We start from the raw sequence: 18,249 nt of genomic DNA on the forward strand, positions 1-18,249 counted from the left end.
CAGAAGAGCCTGAGTTTTAAAGGGGACAAACGGTATCATGCACATTTCCAGGTCCATATTTTATTCTGGGGGATCTACTGGCATCTCTGCATGATTTTAGTTTTATGCAGCCTCTCCTTTCAGACTCTGTCCACAGACTGAAACATAAAGATGGACGACGTGTCACCAGTTTCTTCTTTTTCATGTTAGAACCGGGTGCAGCGGTCTTGCACTGTCATTAGTAACCAGTCATGGACGCTCGGTTATAACGACATCATCTTCTGATCGAGTCCTAATATCTAATAAATGCTGGAGGTATTTTCAGAAGGAGGGAATGTACCTAACGACACCATGATGACTTGTGGAAAACATTTGCTGACTTTCTATTTCAGCAGAGAACTTGATGCTTTTTAAATGGGAGTCTATTGGATCCCGTCCCCTAGTGGCCCTCAGTGGTACTGCACTTCAAGGCTTTTCTGCATTGGCTTTACTTTTTCAATTTTTTTATACAGTCTATAGCGGGCCTTATGACCTATTTTGCAACCGGCCACCAGGGGGCGATCACGATATTTTGGCTGAGGAGCTGTTATGTTCTGAAACGTGGAATTTCAGCTCCTGTTTCTTTGAGCTACCCAGAGATTTCTCCACCAGTAAAAAAAAAAAAAAGCTTAGCTGCAGCACCCAAGCCCATTTGGGCACCAACCAAGCCAAATGAATGCAGATTTATTGTGTAGAGCATCACAACTAACTAAATGCTGTAGTTGTTCCTCACCTGACTTCTTTTTAAAAAAAAAAAAAAGTTTTGTCTTTGAGCTTTTTTATAATCTGCTTTAGCCTTTCAAAAAAAAAAAAAAAAAAAAAATTGAAAATTTTACCCAGATATGGTGACAGTAATGGTTAATTTTTTTGTTGCAATTGCATATTTTTAGATGAAAATTGTAGTTTCTTTTTTGGAGAAAAACCTCTCATGCCTTCTTAAATGCATCCACCCGAGTCTTCCACAAACTCTGTCAACCCTCCCACTTCGTCCGACTCTCTAGATGCTCCAAAAACATGCAATCAGTTGTTCTATTTCACCTTCTTTTTTCTTTTTTTTCTCATTCTCTACTCAAAATGTCAACTTTTTAAGAGCATCCGTAAAAACTCAAGTCTGATTCTGAAATCTGGAAATGGTTGGCAAACGGCAAATAGGTTGTTGTGCAATCGGAGCCTTTTTTCCACATACATTCACGTCAAGTTTTAGTAACTTTAACTTTATATAACATCAACTTCTGACAGATCATCACAGAGATCACCACCTCTTCCTCCCTCCCTCCTTCAGGCTCGTACCTCCCCGACGGCAGCGCGGTGGACCCCGACTACTACTTCTCCACCATCAGCTCCAGCTTCTCCCTCTCCCCGCTGTTCACCGGCAGCAGCGCCGGGGAGTTCCACGTCCCTCTGGACATGCTCAGGCAGCTCCTCCACATGGTCAGCAGCAGCAGCAGCAGCATCGCTCAGCATCCGGTCGATGTGTCGTACAGGAAGTGAACTCTCTTTGTTTCTCCTGAAACAGGTCGAGGAGCTTGTCTCCGAGTCGTTCTTGAAGTCGCTGGATGACAGTTTGTCAGAACTTGTGGAGGTACGACTCTCAAAAAAAAAAAAAAAAACACTCAGAAGTTAGTTTTTCTGTCTTTTTTTCAGACGACTTGTTTATTGTTGTTCTTCCGCTGCAGATGAATCCCGGTTTCCATCGCTACTACAAAACCTTCAGCGACCCTCTGTATGTGGCCATATTTAAAATGCTGAGAGACACTCTGTACAACATGAAGGGTAAGGAGACCTCGGTTCATTTATGCATGGTTAATATGTCTGACACTCATGCCGATGTGTTTTTCCCCACCAGACCTGCAGACGGACTTCGTGAAGGAGGTTCACGACTTCGTCCTGGAGCAGTTCAGCAGCAGCCAGTCGGAGCTGCAGAGGATCCTCCACGACGTCGAGTACCTGCAGAGCGAGCTGAGCCCGCTGAAGCTGCGCTGTCAGGCCAACGCTGCCTGCGTGGACCTGATGGTGTGGGCGGTGACCGAGGAGCAGGGTGAGACGCGGGTTCATGTGTCTGAGGCGTCCGTCTCAGGAGTCTTCACTTTAGTCTCCAGATCACTCAGAAGGAGTCCTGACGGGAGCTGGAATTGGCTTCTATTCAAATTTGAGAATACAGTTTGTGACATTTGTTTGTCAAATTGCTGAGTCATACAGTGTCCCACATACATGGTTCAGATATTGGCAGATTCTAGATAATCTCATCTTCACAATTAGAAAAAAAAAATCTCTCTACTGACAATGTTTTATAGTGAGTAAAGTGTATTGTGACCACGATGCATGCTGATTTTGCACTCAAAATAAAAATATAAATTGAATGAAAGCATCTTTTTTTTTTTTTTCACCAGGAGCTGAGAACCTGTGCACCAAACTGTCAGAGAAGCTGCAGTCGAAGACCTCCAGCAAAGTTATCATCGCCCACATGCCGCTCCTCATCTGCTGCTTACAGGTAAGAGTTTACCTCCATAAGGAAGAGAGACTTCATGTGGAAGTGTGCGTGGGGAAAAAAAGTTTGTTTTCTTTTGCATAAATCTGTCTTCACCCCTGTGCTTTACCTACAAGTCAAAATGTCTGCTGGGAAAAACACGCAGCAGCTAACATGCTAAAATGGTCATCATGTGAATTGATATCCATTTAACTTTCACAGCTAGGAAGAAAACTTAAAAGATGGGTCTAAACATTTTTTAAATGTTGAATATTGTGGTACTCATGCCGCGTGTCTGTGCTCAGGGTTTGGGTCGTCTGTGCGAGCGCTTCCCCGTGGTGGCCCACTCCGTCACCATGTCGCTGAGGGATTTCCTGGTGGTGCCGTCTCCGGTCCTGGTGAAGCTCTACAAGTATCACAGCCAGTGCACTGCAGGTAACAAACGGCACGCCGAGCAGCCGCCCGCCGGGCGCTCCGCCGCCGAGCGGACACGCTTCTTTTAATGTTTTCCTGCATCGCGTTCGACAGGGGCGGGCGAGATAAAGATCCACGTGACCAACGAACATTCCCAGTCGACCCTCAGCACCCATTCCAGCAAAAAGAGCCAGCCGTCCATGTACGAGCAGCTGCGGGACATCTCCATCGACAACATCTGCAGGTCGGATCACCCGCGCACGCATTAACAAGAAGGATTTTTAATTTTTTTTTATTTCGCAGTTTGGCGAGATAAAGGTGTAAAATCACGGCTCGTTTAAACCCCCAGTAGAAATACAGAAGCTCTGGGATTTATGACGTCGTATGCAGTCCCAAAAAAGTCCAAAATTATTGCTGATCTGAAAAGAATTAAAGGAAATAACACACTGAAAGTATGTTTCACCTCACGCTTATAAAGTGTTTGCACTACAACTGCAACAGGTAGTTGATTAATACATTAAATGATAATTGATGAATTGTTTTAAGTCATTTTTAACGAAAACATTTTAAGCACTAAAAAAAAATTTTTTTTTTCTTTTTTTTTTTTTTTGGTCCTCCGTGATATTAAATTGAAAATCGTTCGCTTGTGGACTGTTGAAAACATTTTTAAAAATATCTTATTTTAAAGGCACCATGCACAGTTTAAAATATAAATGTCATCATTTAATACAACATACCAGATTACAAATAATTAATCTTTTGTCAAACAAGAACAGAAAGAAAATACACAATAACAATTCAAATTTAAAAAAAAAAAAAAAAAGGACACACAAAACTTGTAGTACACGGCTACACATAACGGCTCCTCCGGGAAATCAAAAAAATCTTGCCATCGTAATTAACTCAAGCAATCAACGCAATATTTGCAGAAGCAAATGTTTTGGAAAATTCTGGCAATTTTTCAGCAAAAATGTTTGCCATCAGAAGCTGTGCTGAAACTTAGTTATTAAAAAAAAAAAAAAAAAGAAATGGCAATTTTTTTTTTTCCTTGACTTTTTATATTTGTCAATTTCACAGCAAAAAAATTAACCTAAAACTTTGCAAATTACATCGACATTACTGAGAAAATCCGCCGCAAAATCAAACAATTTTGATCGCATCGAATCACAAAAAAAACAAAAACTGGTAGGAACAACACAAGTGTAAACTCATGAATTACAGGCAAGTCGTGACGACAGTGAGACAGAACGCTCAGTGAATGCAGCGTTTAACGGATGTTTAATGTTGGCTTTGAAAGTGCTGATAGATCTGCAGCTCCTCACATCTTCAGACAGGAAGTTCCACCGTGTTCGGCATATTACGGAGAAAGATGATGCAGTACTGTGAAAAATGTATAAAATTTCATGTATAGAGGATATTATTCCAGATCTAATAGAATTTACTGAGTGAGGAGATGCCAAACTATTTAAAAGTTTTAGGCTGCACCTCAGATATTGCTCAACATTTTACGGCCGTTAAAACGAGGAGAGGAGTCATTATTTGTATTGAACGCTGTTCAAGCCCACTGATGAACCTCACTGCTGCTTCCTGTTGCGCACCGGTCTTGAACTCCCGGTCTCTTCCGTCTGCCCCTCAGGTGCCTGAAAGCCGGCCTCACTATGGACAACGTCATCGTGGAGGCGTTTCTCGCCAGTCTGTCCAACCGTCTCTACATCTACCAGGAGAACGACAAGTGAGCTGAAACACGATCATCCGCTCTCAACGTCTCAAATTAATAATAATAAAAAAAACAAAAAAAACACGAGTCCGTCCTTAAAGCTGCTCCGCTCCGCTCCGTTCCCCAGGGACGCTCACCTGATCCCGGACCACACCATCAGAGCTCTGGGTCACATCGCCGTGGCGCTGCGGGACACACCCCGAGTGATGGAGCCCATCCTGCAGATCCTGCAGCAGAAGTTCTGCCAGCCTCCGTCGCAGCTCGACGTGCTCATCGTCGACCAGCTCGGCTGCATGGTCATCACGGGAAACGTGAGCATCACCGGGACGTTATTTCACATCGATCTGCTCTGGTTCAGGATGTTGTTCTTGTAGCTCGGAAGCAAATTATGATCCAATATGCAGACGAAGGCTCCAAACACTCAGGGGAGGTTTTCAGTGTTTTTTTAAAAAAAATTTTTTTTATATGTTTATAGAGTTAAACTTCTTGAGATGATCATTTCAATATTTCTAGATTGTGGATTTGTCATTTAAAGAGTTGAGGAGTCTTTTTTTATTTTTTTATTTTAAACTTTGTCTGATGTGGATTATTAATATTAACATTCATATAACTTTTCCTTTTCGGTTTTCTTTCGCTCCAGCAATACATCTACCAGGAAGTGTGGAACTTGTTCCAGCAGATCAGCGTGAAGGCGAGCTCCTTGGTTTACTCCACCAAAGATTACAAAGACCACGGATACAGGTGAGCAGCACCTTTCATAAAGGACCAAAGTCGGATAATGGCAGTATGATGCTGGGTACCAAACTTCAATAAACCGAACTGCTTCAATATTATCTACGATAAACAAAATTTGTGTCATTTGGTACCAAATTTTGACACCTCGGCTCCGTCCACAATAACACGCTCTCATTTTAAAACGCACAACTTTTGCTTTGTTTACAAACAAATAAACTGGAGACTTCTCTGTGTGTAGCCGGCTTGGAGGTGTTTAATAACTACTTCAACCAGGATGAAGTCACCGCCACTTAAATCAGGAATTTATTCTCTTCTTTCTCAGCCTTCATGTTTCAGCAGGCCAAAAACAAGAATAAAAAAATATTAAATTGAGAATTATCGACTAATATTCACTGTGTTTCACTCACTAGTGGGCTGTTTTAACTCCTATCTCAAGTAATTTCTTATATTATACTATATTTATCTTTATTTTATTTGTTTTTGTGTATAGTCTGTGTACGTATTTATTCTTTTATTGCTCTTATTTTTTTTCTAAAATATATATATTTTTTTTATCCATCTTATTTCGTTTTATTTCATACGTATTTGTAAATTTGTTCACACTGTGTACATGCTTGCTGTGACGACTACATTTCCCCACTGTGGGATTAATAAAGTCGAAGCTAATCTAATACACAAAAAAAACCACAAATAAAATAAAATAAAAATAAATAGATACAGTTTGGAGCATTAACGTTAAGAGCATCCCTCTTTGTGCAGACACTGCTCGTTGGCTGTGATCAACGCTCTGGGGAACATTGCGGCGAACCTTCAGGCAGAGCATATGGTGGACGAGCTGCTGGTCAACCTGCTGGAGCTTTTTGTTCAGCTGGGCCTGGAGGGGAAGAGAGCCAGCGAAAGGGCGTCGGACAAAGGCCCCGCCCTCAAGGTGCCGTACAGCACACACCCGCACGCGTCGATCGAAATGGTCGGGTTTATATGGCACATTTAAACACGCCGTGCTTTGACCAAAGTGCAGCACACCAGATGGACTTAAAAGAAATTAGGCCGTCAAAAACAAATAGGCTATACATTTTTTTTTTTTTTTTTTTTTTTTTAAACCACATCAAACATAGTTGAAGTAAAGAGTAAAGAAGTAAAAGAACAATAGAAATCAACAACAATACACAAAATCGCAGAACCCCCGTAAACAAAAACAAAAATGGATGGGCTACTTTTGCATTTCCTTGCAAATACATTTTGTGTCACCTCGCCATAAATTTGGCGTCACCGCATTTCCATGTATTTTGTGCATCAAGTAAAAATGAAACGCATCCCGAGAGTTTCCACTGAAGGTCCAGCTGCTTCATTTAAAGGGAGAATTCACCTCTTTTCACTCCGCTGTGTCCGCAGGCGTCGAGCAGCGCCGGAAACCTCGGTGTCCTGGTTCCAGTTATTGCAGTGGTAAGTCATCTGGACTCTCTCAGCTTCCATCACAGTCATTTCTTCACCTTCTTTAGGAATCAATTATTTAGCATCGCACCGATACCCCGCAGGTCGATGTTTTCAGCGTACCTACCTCATTAACTGTAAAGGTTATCCTCTTCCTTCTTCTGCTGTCAGCTGACTAAGAGGCTGCCACCGATTAAAGAAGCAAAGCCTCGTCTGCAGAAGCTCTTCAGGGACTTCTGGCTCTACTCTGTTGTCATGGGATTCGCTGTGGAGGGATCAGGTAGAAACAAGAATCATATTTTCTTCATTTCTGTTTTTCACTGCAGGGCAAATGATGAATTTATTTGCATCTCCATTCCAGTGTCTCTCTGAGTCCTTAAATGTCCATTTTGAGTGTCCAACTTCCCCTAATTTCTCATAACAACCGTTTCACGTGGTGTTTACAGCATTTTATTCAAATATCTGTAGCTCTTTCTTTCTTTAGTAATCTGTATTCTGCAGGATTTCATGTAAATTCACATGTTCCCAGGTCATCATTTCCTCTGTGCTTCTGGAGACTCTGCAGCTCTCCTTCCTTTTCCAAACCTCCTCAGGACTTTTAACATTTGTCTCTGTTGAAATGTTCAGGTCTGTGGCCGGAAGAGTGGTACGAAGGAGTCTGTGAGATTGCAACCAAGTCGCCGCTGCTCACGTTTCCCAGCGGAGAACCTTTACGCTCAGAGCTGCAGTACAACTCTGCACTGAAGAATGACACCGTCACTCCGGTACGAGCGCATTTACAAACATACTGTAGGAGGAAGTTCCTATGATGTGATGCACACGGAGGAAGTAACAACCTTCATGAGGAAGTATTCCGAGTGTCGTCTCTCGATCAACATCAGCACCCGAGTTCCACACGTTAACGTGACCGCCGGTACGTGAACATTTGTGATTTCACCGTGGACCTGAAACTGGAGCAGAGAAACATCAGATTTTAAGTAAAATTTTGTGGGAACAAAGTCTTCAACACGCCTGCTTAAGCCAAGTGTTCCTGAGCCCATGCAGTGATTTCTCCTGATTGTTCTTCTCGCCTGTGAGTGAGCGTGTTGGCATGTTGGAGAAGCCTGTTGCCATGGCGCCACAATTCAGGTTGTTCACAGTGAATGTTTTCCCTCAGAAGGTCAGAGTAGAGCTCGGTGTTGACAGTCTGACCCAGGGGGGACGAATTCATGGTGACACAACCCCGCCAACGTCAAAGAAAACCCATCTGGTGTCTCCTGACCTGACGCGCCTTCTTCGGTCTTGGACGGTGAAGCTCCGCCTCCTCTTGAAACGTTGAACGTCACTCAGAACACTTCGCCCGGCTCGTCACACAAACTTTGCTCCAGTTTCAGGTCCGCGGTGGGATCCCAAATGTTCACGTAGCAGCGTTCACGTTAACGTGTGGAACTCAGGTGCTGATGTTGATCAAGAGACGAAACCTGGAATACTTCCTCATGAAGGTCGTTGCTTCCTGCTGCTCCGTATGCATCACTGCGCTGCGTTCAACAGGAACAGACTCTGAACTTTTTCATCACACCTCGTACTTTCTGTTCTGACACTCATTCATGGCTGATTATTGAATCTCAGGCGGAGCTGAACGACCTGCGTAGTACCATCATCAACCTGCTGGATCCTCCTCCCGAGGTCTCTGCTCTCATCAACAAGCTGGACTTTGCCATGTCCACGTATTTGCTGTCTGTTTACAGACTGGAGTACATGAGGTACGCCAACATGAAATCTGCATCATAAACACGAGCTCGACTTTGTGCAGGGATTTTTAAAGAGTCGCCCTCATTCTGCCTGGTTTTCTTCAGGATGTTGCATTCTCTGGACTCGGACCGTTTCCAGGTCATGTTTCGATACTTTGAAGACAGAGCGATACAGAAGGATAAATCTGGTGAGCACAGCAAACAAAAAAATATAAAAATAGATAAATAAATAGTGTTTCTGCTTTATTTCTATCCATTAATGTTCAATATATCCTTGCAGGTATGATGCAGTGTGTGATCGCCGTTAGCGACAAGGTGTTTGAGGTCTTCCTGCACATGATGGCTGACAAAGTGAGACGTTTTCTTTTATAGCTTGTTTAGAGTGTTTCTTTGTTTCTCAACAGTCAAATTGTGTTTCTTTCTTTGCTTTAAAATAAAACATCAGGTTTTTAGCAGGTTAAAATTAAAGAAATACTGCATGTTTATGAAGGCTTTGCTCTGTAGAGGTGCAAAATATTAATATTTATTTGATAGGTCTCTGTTTTAAACAAACTTTGGACCGCTGGTAAAGGAAAACGTGACATCAGTTTAGACTTTACAGAATTGTGTTTGGCAATTTGCACCACCCTCAAACATTTGATTGATAAAGTCATCTTCAGAATAATCAATAATAAATCGACATAATCCTTTATTTTTTTTCAGGCTAAAACCAAAGCCCACGAGGAGGAGCTGGAACGCCACGCTCAGTTCCTCCTGGTCAACTTCAACCACATCCACAAGAGGATCCGCAGGGTGGCCGACAAGTATTTGTCCGGCTTGGCTGAAACGTGAGGGCGCATTAATACACATGTTCATTTGCTGAAAACGTCGCACCGACTCTTTTATAAACCGTTTCAAAATGCAGGTTTGTAATCGGTGGTGTTCAACCGTGTTAATCTCCCCCCCCCCCCAGTTTCCCCCACCTGTTGTGGAGTGGCCGCGTGCTGAAGACCATGCTGGACATCCTGCAGACGCTCTCCCTCTCACTCAGCGCGGTAAGTGGTGACCGTGTGAACCGAGGTGGGTCAACTTCAGTAGGAAGTGTGCCAAATATAAAAATCACAGGGGGTTCGTGGCCGACACAGAATATTTTGTAATTTAATTAACTACAAATAACCGTGTAATATTAATAGTACGTCTACAAATTTATGTATATTTAGGGTCCAGAGAGAAGCTTTTGAGTTTGTTTTTTTTAGCTTAACAACAGCAGGTGTGGACCAGGTGTTATCCTGTTGAAGTCAACCACAGCCCATGCTGTCGCTAACACATGCGCGCACACACACGCACAAATACACTCGCACGCACACTGACCCTCCTCATCCCCACACAATCCTGTCGCCAAGGTTGCGCACATAAATCGTCTATGACTCGGGCTCAAAGACTTTATATAAAAGTGCACGTAGCTTCCCGCTCTGAAAAGTGAGGCCGACGCGGATGTGCCGTGAAGTGCAATACCACCGACTGCCACAAAAAGCTTTCTGGCTCTATAGACTCCCATTTGACTTCTCTCATGAAATACAAAGTCAATAAATGTTTTCCACAAGTTATTTTTTCGTAGTTAGATAAAATCACTCCTTCTTATTAGTTTTCTGACGGTTCATCTGAAAATAATTCCTTCATTTATTAGATATTAGGCCTTAAAAAGCGGTATTTCTGTCTGATTGACAGGCCTGTGGTGCATTCAGGTTTCCGCTATCGGTAGGCTATAGGCATAGTGTCCTTGATTTCCCAATCAGACTGAGTTAGATCACCGCTCGTTCCTCCCCAGCTCCTCAGAAATGGTCACTTCTGGCTCCAAAAAAGCAAGATGGCGACAGCCGAAATGCATCCGGACCACAGGCTGCAAGTTAAATAGGCCGAATTTAGACAGTGTAACATGTCTGTGTGTCTTTATACTTGTACATGACTTCAATACTTATCTTGATGCATTGCAGGACATTCATAAAGACCAGCCTTATTACGACATCCCAGACACACCGTACAGAATCACCGTCCCAGATACATACGAAGCCAGAGAGGTAATGTTATTTTATTCTGAAATTCATCATTTATTTGGCACTGACCACTGTATACTGTAAATACTGTAACTGTCCTCCCTCTGTATGTGTAAATCTGTCTGTTTCAAACATGTCACATATGAAATCATTTTTATTTCTATGATTGTAGAGCATCGTGAAGGATTTTGCTGCACGCTGCGGAGAGATCCTTAAAGAGGCCATGAAGTGGGCTCCATCTGTGACCAAATCCCACCTACAGGTGACATTTATTATGAAACATGTAGTTCTGTAAAACATAAAACCTCCGCATGTAGAGCTAATCATAAATAAATTATCATAACTGTTTATATTATGGTTTTAAACTACTGCACCTTGTGTGTTTTTTTTTTTTTTTCAGGAGTACCTGAACAAGCATCAGAACTGGGTGTCGGGTCTCTCCCAGCACACTGGCCTGGCCATGGCCACCGAGAGCATCCTGCACTTCGCCGGTTACAACAGACACAGCACCACACTCGGGGTGGGTCGTGTGAGAACAGCTGTTTCATGGTTTGGTTTGTTTGGCGTGGCCGAATCACATCGCTTTACCTCGTCAATCAGACCAAGTTGTCATTTTGTTTTATATCCAAAATGTGGGCAGAAAATTTACGAAGAAAAAAAACGAGGGCTCCAGCATGGAGCCTTGTGGGACACCACAGTATTATAATCTTAGTTATTTACCCAGGAGGTTGAAAACAATATATTTATTTATATTTTACATTTGACACTCGGTTCATGACCTTCATTTGACATTTTCTATCTTCTCTGCCATCTTTTTCTTTCAGTCCACTCAGCTGACGGAGAGACCCGCCTGTGTGAAGAAGGATTACTCCAACTTCATGGCCTCCCTCAACCTCAGGAACAGATATGCTGGAGAGGTAAAGTCATACTAAATATTATAGCCTGTGTCCACTTAGAAACAGCTCTGTAGCCAGCCGGAGGATTTATGTCTTCGGGTTTCTGTTCTCGTGAACGTGATATCTCAGGAGTGCCTTGAGGGAATTATTTCAAACTTTGTAAAAAGATTCACTTGGTACCAAAATGTCAGAAGATATTCCAAATAATATTAGAAATATGTCTGCGGAAGAACAGAGGTTCAGTTTCTGAGATTTCTTTTGGAGATGTAGCGGAGTCAGAACGTGATGCAGTCGAATCTTGTGAACACGAGCTGCTCGGTAGATATTCTTTTTCTTCTCATATCTTTTCTTCTGCAGGTTTCAGGTATGATCCACTTCGCTCAAGCGGTCCGCGGACACTCCGATCTGAGCCGGCTGATGATAAAGCAGATGGGAGAGGCTTTGGACTCGGGGCAGCCCGAAGCCTTCACCGAGGCCATGTTCAAACTGGCTGCTTTGCTCATCAGCACCAAAGGTCTGACTCTTTCTTTGCCGTCCCGCCGTCACTCGCGATGCCTCCTTTACTATTCGTTGTCTGACTGCCGGTGTTTGTTTCCTCCCGGCCGGTGTCCAGACTGCGACCCTCAGCTGCTGCACCACCTCTGCTGGTCTCCTCTCAAGATGTTCACAGAGCACGGCATGGAAACGGCCATCGCCTGCTGGGAGTGGCTGCTGGCGGCACGCGTCGGCGTGGAAGTGCCGGTACAGAGATGCGTTTTATATTCATTCTTTTTGTCCCGTCGGTTCACCTGGATCGTGAACACACTGTGAGTCTCCTCTGTTGCCCACGTAGTTCATGCGGGAGATGGCGGGAGCGTGGCAGATGACGGTGGAGCTGAAGATGGGCTTGTTCTCAGAGACTCAGGTGGAGGCCGATCCGCTGGCTGCCTCAGAGGAGAGCCAGCCCATCCCCTGCCCTCCAGACATCACCCCCCACCACATCTGGATCGAGGTCAGATCAAAGTCTTTCTGCTCCGGTTCTTATCCGTCGGTCTACACTTTCTCACTTTTTTTTTGGTTTTTTTGTGTGCCACTTTTCCTCCAGTTTCTGGTCCAGAGGTTTGAGATTGCGAAGTATTCCAGCGCAGATCAAGTGGAGATCTTTTGCAGTTTGATGCAACGCTCGATGTCTCTGAATGTGGGCGGGGCTAAGGGCAGCCTCAACCGCCACGTGGCCGCGATCGGACCTCGTTTCAGGTACGTAACGCGCGCATCTTTCAGACGATGGATGGTGTGTTTAATGACTTCCGTGATAAATCTTTCTGCCATTCGATGTGTACTCCTTCAGGGGTCGTCACAAAAAACTTTTAAAATTTAAGAATGCAAAATTTTTGTTTATAGTGAGTTTATCTCTGCGTTGCAGGCTGCTGACTTTGGGTCTGGCTCTGCTCCACTCTGACGTCGTCACCAATTCAACTGTAAGAAATGTCCTCCGAGAGAAGATCTACTCTACAGCCTTCGACTACTTCAGGTGCACACAGACTCTGACACACACTTCTTCTTCAGACATTTCCAGACAACCGATTAATGTGTCGACAGTTTTTTCTGCTAGAACATTATTTTGGTGTTTAAAATGTCAACAAATGCAGAAAAAGCAGTGCGAGCGGTGGATCGGACTGATCTGATCGGATACCCGAAGATACTACGTCCACCGCTAGCTGTAACCTGACTGCGCCACAGGCCTGTCAATCAAACAGACACGCCCCCAAAAACACATCTTTTTGAAGCATATTTTCTGATTAATGACGGGATCATTTTCAGATGGACCTCCAGAAAACTCATCTGGAAGAGTGAATTTAGAGAACGACATACAGGAAACTGAAAAATTCATGAGAACTTGAATGGGAGTCTATGGAAGCAGGTATTGCAGCTTAAGGCACTTCTGCATCGGCCTCATTTTTCAGACCTGGAAGCGACGAACACTTTTATTATGCGGTCTATCCATGACATCCTCTTCTTAGCTACGTACACTCGCTGAATCCTTTCTTCAGCAACTGAACATTAATGATTAATCAAAGTAACTTGCCTAGTTACGACTGGCAGGTTTGTGAAGGTTGTCCGGTGTCACCACGCAGTGACGCAGTAATTGCGATGATTCTCTTGGACCAATCAGGGGTCTTCAATCACAAGTCACTTTTTTGTATCTGCTCAGTTGCCTGGAACCTCAACGGTCGTGATACCAAAACTTGTACCAGCTGCTTTCCACAACGTTTGCCCGACGGAAACCCTAAAAAAGCGAGTAGATTAGAGTCGAGCCGAGCCGAAACTGAATATCTTCTTCAACTGCTGATAATTTAACTCTCCATTTCCTGTCTCTCCAGCGTGTCTCCGAAGTTTCCCACCCAGGGTGACAAGCGCCTCCGCGAGGACATCTGCATCATGATCCGTTTCTATGCCAACATCCTGTCCGACAAGAAGTACCTGGCAGCGTGCCACTTGGTCCCACCCGGTGAGCTTGGTACCACCCCAGCCCCGAGCACACTCTCTGCTGGGATATTCGGATCACTTATCGTGTCCAGCACCTCTCCGATATCGATCTTAAGTAAGCCTAAAGCGGTGGAGCTCGGCCTGCACTGCGGCAGGGGCATGCTTTCACGCGTGTCAAATTTGATGCTGCTTATCCTCACAGTGCAGCTGAAACGTCCTGTTATCTCTTTATGGTGTGAATCTAGTGGGTTTTTTTAGTCACATTTTCATGCCTTTTTTTTTATACTCCTAAACTTTTTCATTGTGGTTACTCTTATTATTTTCAGGCTTTTACTTTTTCTTTCCCTCTTTTTTTTTTTTTTTTCCAACTTTTCATGCTCGTACGATCAGTTTTTTTTAAAAAGTTTTTTATTTTTTTTATTTTTTATCTTTAAAGTGTAGCAGCTGTGAGGAAAAGCACAAATTTGTCAGCCGCGTCAACATGCATGATTCTCCATCATGTCAGCCCACCCGTCTTCCCCCCGCTCTCCCACCCCCGCCTCAATCGATCAGTTTGGCATCGAAAGAAGAAACCACAAATTCAAAAAATGTTTTTTCTTCCACCCCAGAAAATCCCCTCCTCCTCATCGCCGACGACCCCGAAAAAAAAAAATAAACAACTCATTCTCATACATCATCGACCCGCTTCAGGTAGACGAGCCCTCAGAGTGCAGATCCTGGATCAGATCAGCCCAGCAACATCTGATCCGGTGTCAGCGGCTCGAGGGGCTTCTACCGACATTTACGCTGGATTCCTCTGCTTTCAAACGCATGACCATCTCAACAGCAGAGGACGTAACTGAGACAGTTCATCTCGCTCTCCAAAAACTCCCTCATCATCGATCATATCGTTTGTTTTTTGATGTTTAGAAGACGTAATATTGTTAACATTAAGTGTGTAAGAAACTCTCTCGTTAAACCTTTATTTTGATCAGGGGTGCACAATTAATCATAAACAAAATCGCAATCTCATTTTAGAATGACAACAGTTTTTCAGTCATTTGACAACGCATTTTCATTCAGGACAACAGCTATATGAAAACAAGCGCACCTACTCGTACTCGAAACAAAACTAAAAAAAAGCAGCGTGACACCACGTGATGCAAAGCAGCGAATACCGGCAGCAAAGACACCGACGAAAAGACAACGCTCGGAAAAATACTGGTTCAAAGGTTAAAATAGAAGCTGACAAGAGACTGAAGCTGGCTGTCTTTGAGTTTAGTGTTTTATTTAATTCAAAAAGGAGCGTTCGCTTTCTGTTGTCCGGAGTTGAAAGTATCACGACAGCTATCCTGCCGAGTTCTGCCCGCCCGCTGAGAATTGCTTGCAGCTCGCAGCATCGCTAGGATAGCTATTCCTTTAGCTTCCCTAGCAGACATTGTCATTATTTTCTGTTTTAATAAGATGTAATATTCTGTGTCAGGTTCATCAATGATGATAAATCACGTGAAGTCTGTAGTTTTTAAACATTTTGAGCCGTCGTTTTTTTTTTTTTTATTCGGCTAAGTAGCAACATTTCATTGATACGACTGATCGGAAATTGACAAGGTTTCCTCAATTAAACAAAAAATGTATATTATTATTAGTATTATTTTTTCCAGAATATCTTATATCCGGCACCATCATATTTTTTTTAGTTATCTACTGTATCAGGTAGATAAAAGCAATAAACATTTATATTGAAGAGAATTGTGATCTCAAGAACCCCCCCAAAACTTGTGATTTTCATTTCATCCAGATTCATGCAGCCCTAAAACAGATTGTTTGCATTTAATTGGATGATATGAAGAATAGATTTTTTTTAATTTTTTTTACTGGCAGTCTACTCTGTGTGTCCCGGCCCCACGCTGAACCTGTTTGTGTGTAAACAGACAATCAGGACGCGTCCCTGAACAGTCTGTCGGTGATGAACGCGGCCGACCTCAGGAGCAGCATGGACTCCAGCTCTCGCTCCCAGCAGAGCGGCCAGGGGTGGATCAACACGTACCCGCTGTCCAGTGGCATGTCCACCGCGTCCAAGAAATCAGGTAGTTGTATGTGTGCCGTTCTCCTCGGCTCCGGCGTTTTTTTGTTGTTGTTGTTTTTTTATCACCACTTTAAACTCCGAGGTCTGTTTAACCAGCTGTTTCAGTCCAGTCAAGTTTATTTTCCGTATATTTCAGAACTGAAACAATTAGCCGACTCATCATAAAAGTGCAAGTTTTTTTGCTGGCTAATCAAGTAAAACAACAGCCATATAAAGTAATGAATCTTTACTTTAACTTCATACAATCTTATTTGGCATAAAAAAAAATATTAGATTATGATTCTGAGACCAAATTCTGTCTTACAAAAGTTTTTGCATCTTATGTTCGAAGCTGCCGTTAAGAACTCTGGCGACCCCTTCTGGCAGGGAGAGTGATTACAAAAGAAAATTGAGAATTTTTTTTTTTTCCCCAATCGTTTTGTACACCTGGGATTCATTTTAAAACTATTGGAGCATTGACCACCGGATGAACGAACCTTAATGTGAACAGAGTTTCCAGACTGTAATCGCAGCAAAGACCGAAGCAGTGAGTGGTGGTCGGACAAGTCAAAGGATCAACAAACTGGCTGGTTTGACTTCCTGCTCCTCTTCCTCAGGCACGTCCAAGAAGAGTAACCGAGGAACGCAGCTTCACAAATATTACATGAAGCGCAGGACTCTGCTGCTGGCGCTGCTGGTGAGTGCTGGTGGAGGATCGGACCCCTCTGGAGGTTCCCGCGTGTTATCATCCGCCCTTCATTCTCGCCTTTTGTCCGTGTGACCCTCGTCTTCTCCAGGCCAGCGAGATCGAGCGGCTGACGACGTGGTACAACCCGCTGTCCACTCAGGAGCTGGCCATCGCCACCGAGCAGTCGGTGGAGACCAGCATCGCCAACTGGAGGTCCAAGTACATCAGTCTGACGGAGAAGCAGTGGAAGGACAACGTCAACCTGGCCTGGGGCATCGCGCCTTACCTGGCGATGCAGTTACCGACCAGGTGGGAGCGCTTTCTCTGTGTGTTTTCTTAACAACAGGCAATAAAATGCATACATTACACTTGACATTACCGAGTCAGTTTTGCTGACTTGAGCTCTGGATTCATGGTCAGATGTCCAAAGGCGCGTGTCTATAGATAAATTTCTGCAACTTTCTGAAACCGACAATCGGACATTTGCACCTACTTCACGACGTAATTTTTGCAGCTCTGTGGAAGTGCAAGAGAAGCCGTGGATCACACTTTTTTTTTATTTTTACCTCTTACGTGGCACATGTGAAGTTCAACATAAAAAAATTAAAGTTTAAGTCTGTAGATCATTTTAAAATCTTGGTTTCCAGGTTTAAGAATGACGCCATCGTTGCTGAGGTGACCCGGCTGGTGCGTCTGGACCCCGGAGCAGTCAGTGACGTACCGGAGGCCGTCAAGGTAAAAACTCCCCCATCCTTATAAAGTAAAACTTCCGGAATCTTCCTTCTGCGTTAGTGACTGAATACTTCCTCTCCCGGTCTCAACCAGTTCCTGGTGACGTGGCACACCATCGACGCCGACTCCCCCGAGCTCAGCCACATCTTGTGCTGGGCTCCGGCCGACCCGCCCACCGGCCTGTCCTACTTCAGCAGCATGTACCCTCCTCATCCTCTCACCGCTCAGTACGGGGTCAAAGTGCTGCGCTCGTTTCCTCCAGTAGGTCACGCAGCTGTTGAATGTTACCTCTTTACCAACAACAACAGAAAGTCACAGCTTTCTGAATAATCCCACTCTTTTTTTTTTTCTTCTTCTCTTCTTAGGACGCCATCTTGTTCTACATTCCTCAGATCGTACAGGCTCTTCGTTATGATAAGGTAAACATCAACACTGACTTCATACTTAAGGATCGGTAGCCAATCGAGAAGAGCGATGAGCTTCAACGACGAGCCGATCGACAGAAATAAAATTTTTCCCAGGACATTTATTAAGTTGAACTTCCCAACTCTCCTTTAGATGGGTTACGTCAGAGAGTACATCCTGTGGGCGGCGCAGAAGTCTCAGCTTCTCGCCCATCAGTTCATCTGGAACATGAAGACCAACATCTTCATGGATGAGGAGGGACACCACAAAGACCGTGAGTAGAAACTTCATCTTCACGGCATTTAAAAATGGAGTGCAATACCACTGATGGCCACCAGGGGGGCTGGCTCCAAAAACAAACAAAAAAACTTATAAATAATTCATTTTTACTTATTTTAATACTTAAGACGGACAAATAGACACAAAATCTACTGTTTAGCATTTCAATAGAAATCACAGACTGTGTATAAAAG

General features: G+C 43.7%; 1 protein-coding gene across 5 annotated transcripts in view; it reads left to right on the forward strand.

Annotated features, from left to right (window-relative positions):
- Positions 1-18,249, forward strand: part of pi4kaa (phosphatidylinositol 4-kinase, catalytic, alpha a) — a 33,448-nt gene that overhangs the window by 5,465 nt on the left and 9,734 nt on the right. For 2 of the 5 annotated variants that reach the window (XR_011179075.1, XM_069165964.1), the window contains exons 8-43: positions 1,301-1,449; positions 1,535-1,600; positions 1,695-1,791; positions 1,865-2,056; positions 2,409-2,509; positions 2,791-2,920; positions 3,014-3,143; positions 4,536-4,631; positions 4,744-4,927; positions 5,257-5,357; positions 6,111-6,279; positions 6,744-6,794; positions 6,954-7,062; positions 7,410-7,546; positions 8,391-8,524; positions 8,618-8,700; positions 8,793-8,863; positions 9,215-9,339; positions 9,465-9,546; positions 10,486-10,569; positions 10,718-10,807; positions 10,946-11,065; positions 11,370-11,462; positions 11,799-11,955; positions 12,055-12,182; positions 12,274-12,432; positions 12,526-12,677; positions 12,844-12,951; positions 13,802-14,022; positions 15,818-15,976; positions 16,569-16,648; positions 16,749-16,948; positions 17,287-17,374; positions 17,465-17,632; positions 17,737-17,790; positions 17,930-18,050. Coding sequence is in view for 4 of the 5 variants with exons in the window: in XM_069165964.1 (XP_069022065.1) it covers positions 1,301-1,449; positions 1,535-1,600; positions 1,695-1,791; positions 1,865-2,056; positions 2,409-2,509; positions 2,791-2,920; positions 3,014-3,143; positions 4,536-4,631; positions 4,744-4,927; positions 5,257-5,357; positions 6,111-6,279; positions 6,744-6,794; positions 6,954-7,062; positions 7,410-7,546; positions 8,391-8,524; positions 8,618-8,700; positions 8,793-8,863; positions 9,215-9,339; positions 9,465-9,546; positions 10,486-10,569; positions 10,718-10,807; positions 10,946-11,065; positions 11,370-11,462; positions 11,799-11,955; positions 12,055-12,182; positions 12,274-12,432; positions 12,526-12,677; positions 12,844-12,951; positions 13,802-14,022; positions 15,818-15,976; positions 16,569-16,648; positions 16,749-16,948; positions 17,287-17,374; positions 17,465-17,632; positions 17,737-17,790; positions 17,930-18,050 (4,389 nt within the window). In the remaining variant the exon portion in view is untranslated. The remainder of the gene's footprint in view (positions 1-1,300; positions 1,450-1,534; positions 1,601-1,694; positions 1,792-1,864; positions 2,057-2,408; positions 2,510-2,790; positions 2,921-3,013; positions 3,144-4,535; positions 4,632-4,743; positions 4,928-5,256; positions 5,358-6,110; positions 6,280-6,743; positions 6,795-6,953; positions 7,063-7,409; positions 7,547-8,390; positions 8,525-8,617; positions 8,701-8,792; positions 8,864-9,214; positions 9,340-9,464; positions 9,547-10,485; positions 10,570-10,717; positions 10,808-10,945; positions 11,066-11,369; positions 11,463-11,798; positions 11,956-12,054; positions 12,183-12,273; positions 12,433-12,525; positions 12,678-12,843; positions 12,952-13,801; positions 14,023-15,817; positions 15,977-16,568; positions 16,649-16,748; positions 16,949-17,286; positions 17,375-17,464; positions 17,633-17,736; positions 17,791-17,929; positions 18,051-18,249) is intronic. The other 3 variants (XM_069165976.1, XM_069165986.1, XM_069165994.1) reach the window with 3 other exon arrangements.

Source organism: Embiotoca jacksoni, unplaced genomic scaffold (assembly GCF_022577435.1).
Source record: "Embiotoca jacksoni isolate LCO1_2020_lvr unplaced genomic scaffold, fEmbJac1.0.p SCAF_10, whole genome shotgun sequence".
Taxonomy (NCBI): domain Eukaryota; kingdom Metazoa; phylum Chordata; class Actinopteri; family Embiotocidae; genus Embiotoca; species Embiotoca jacksoni.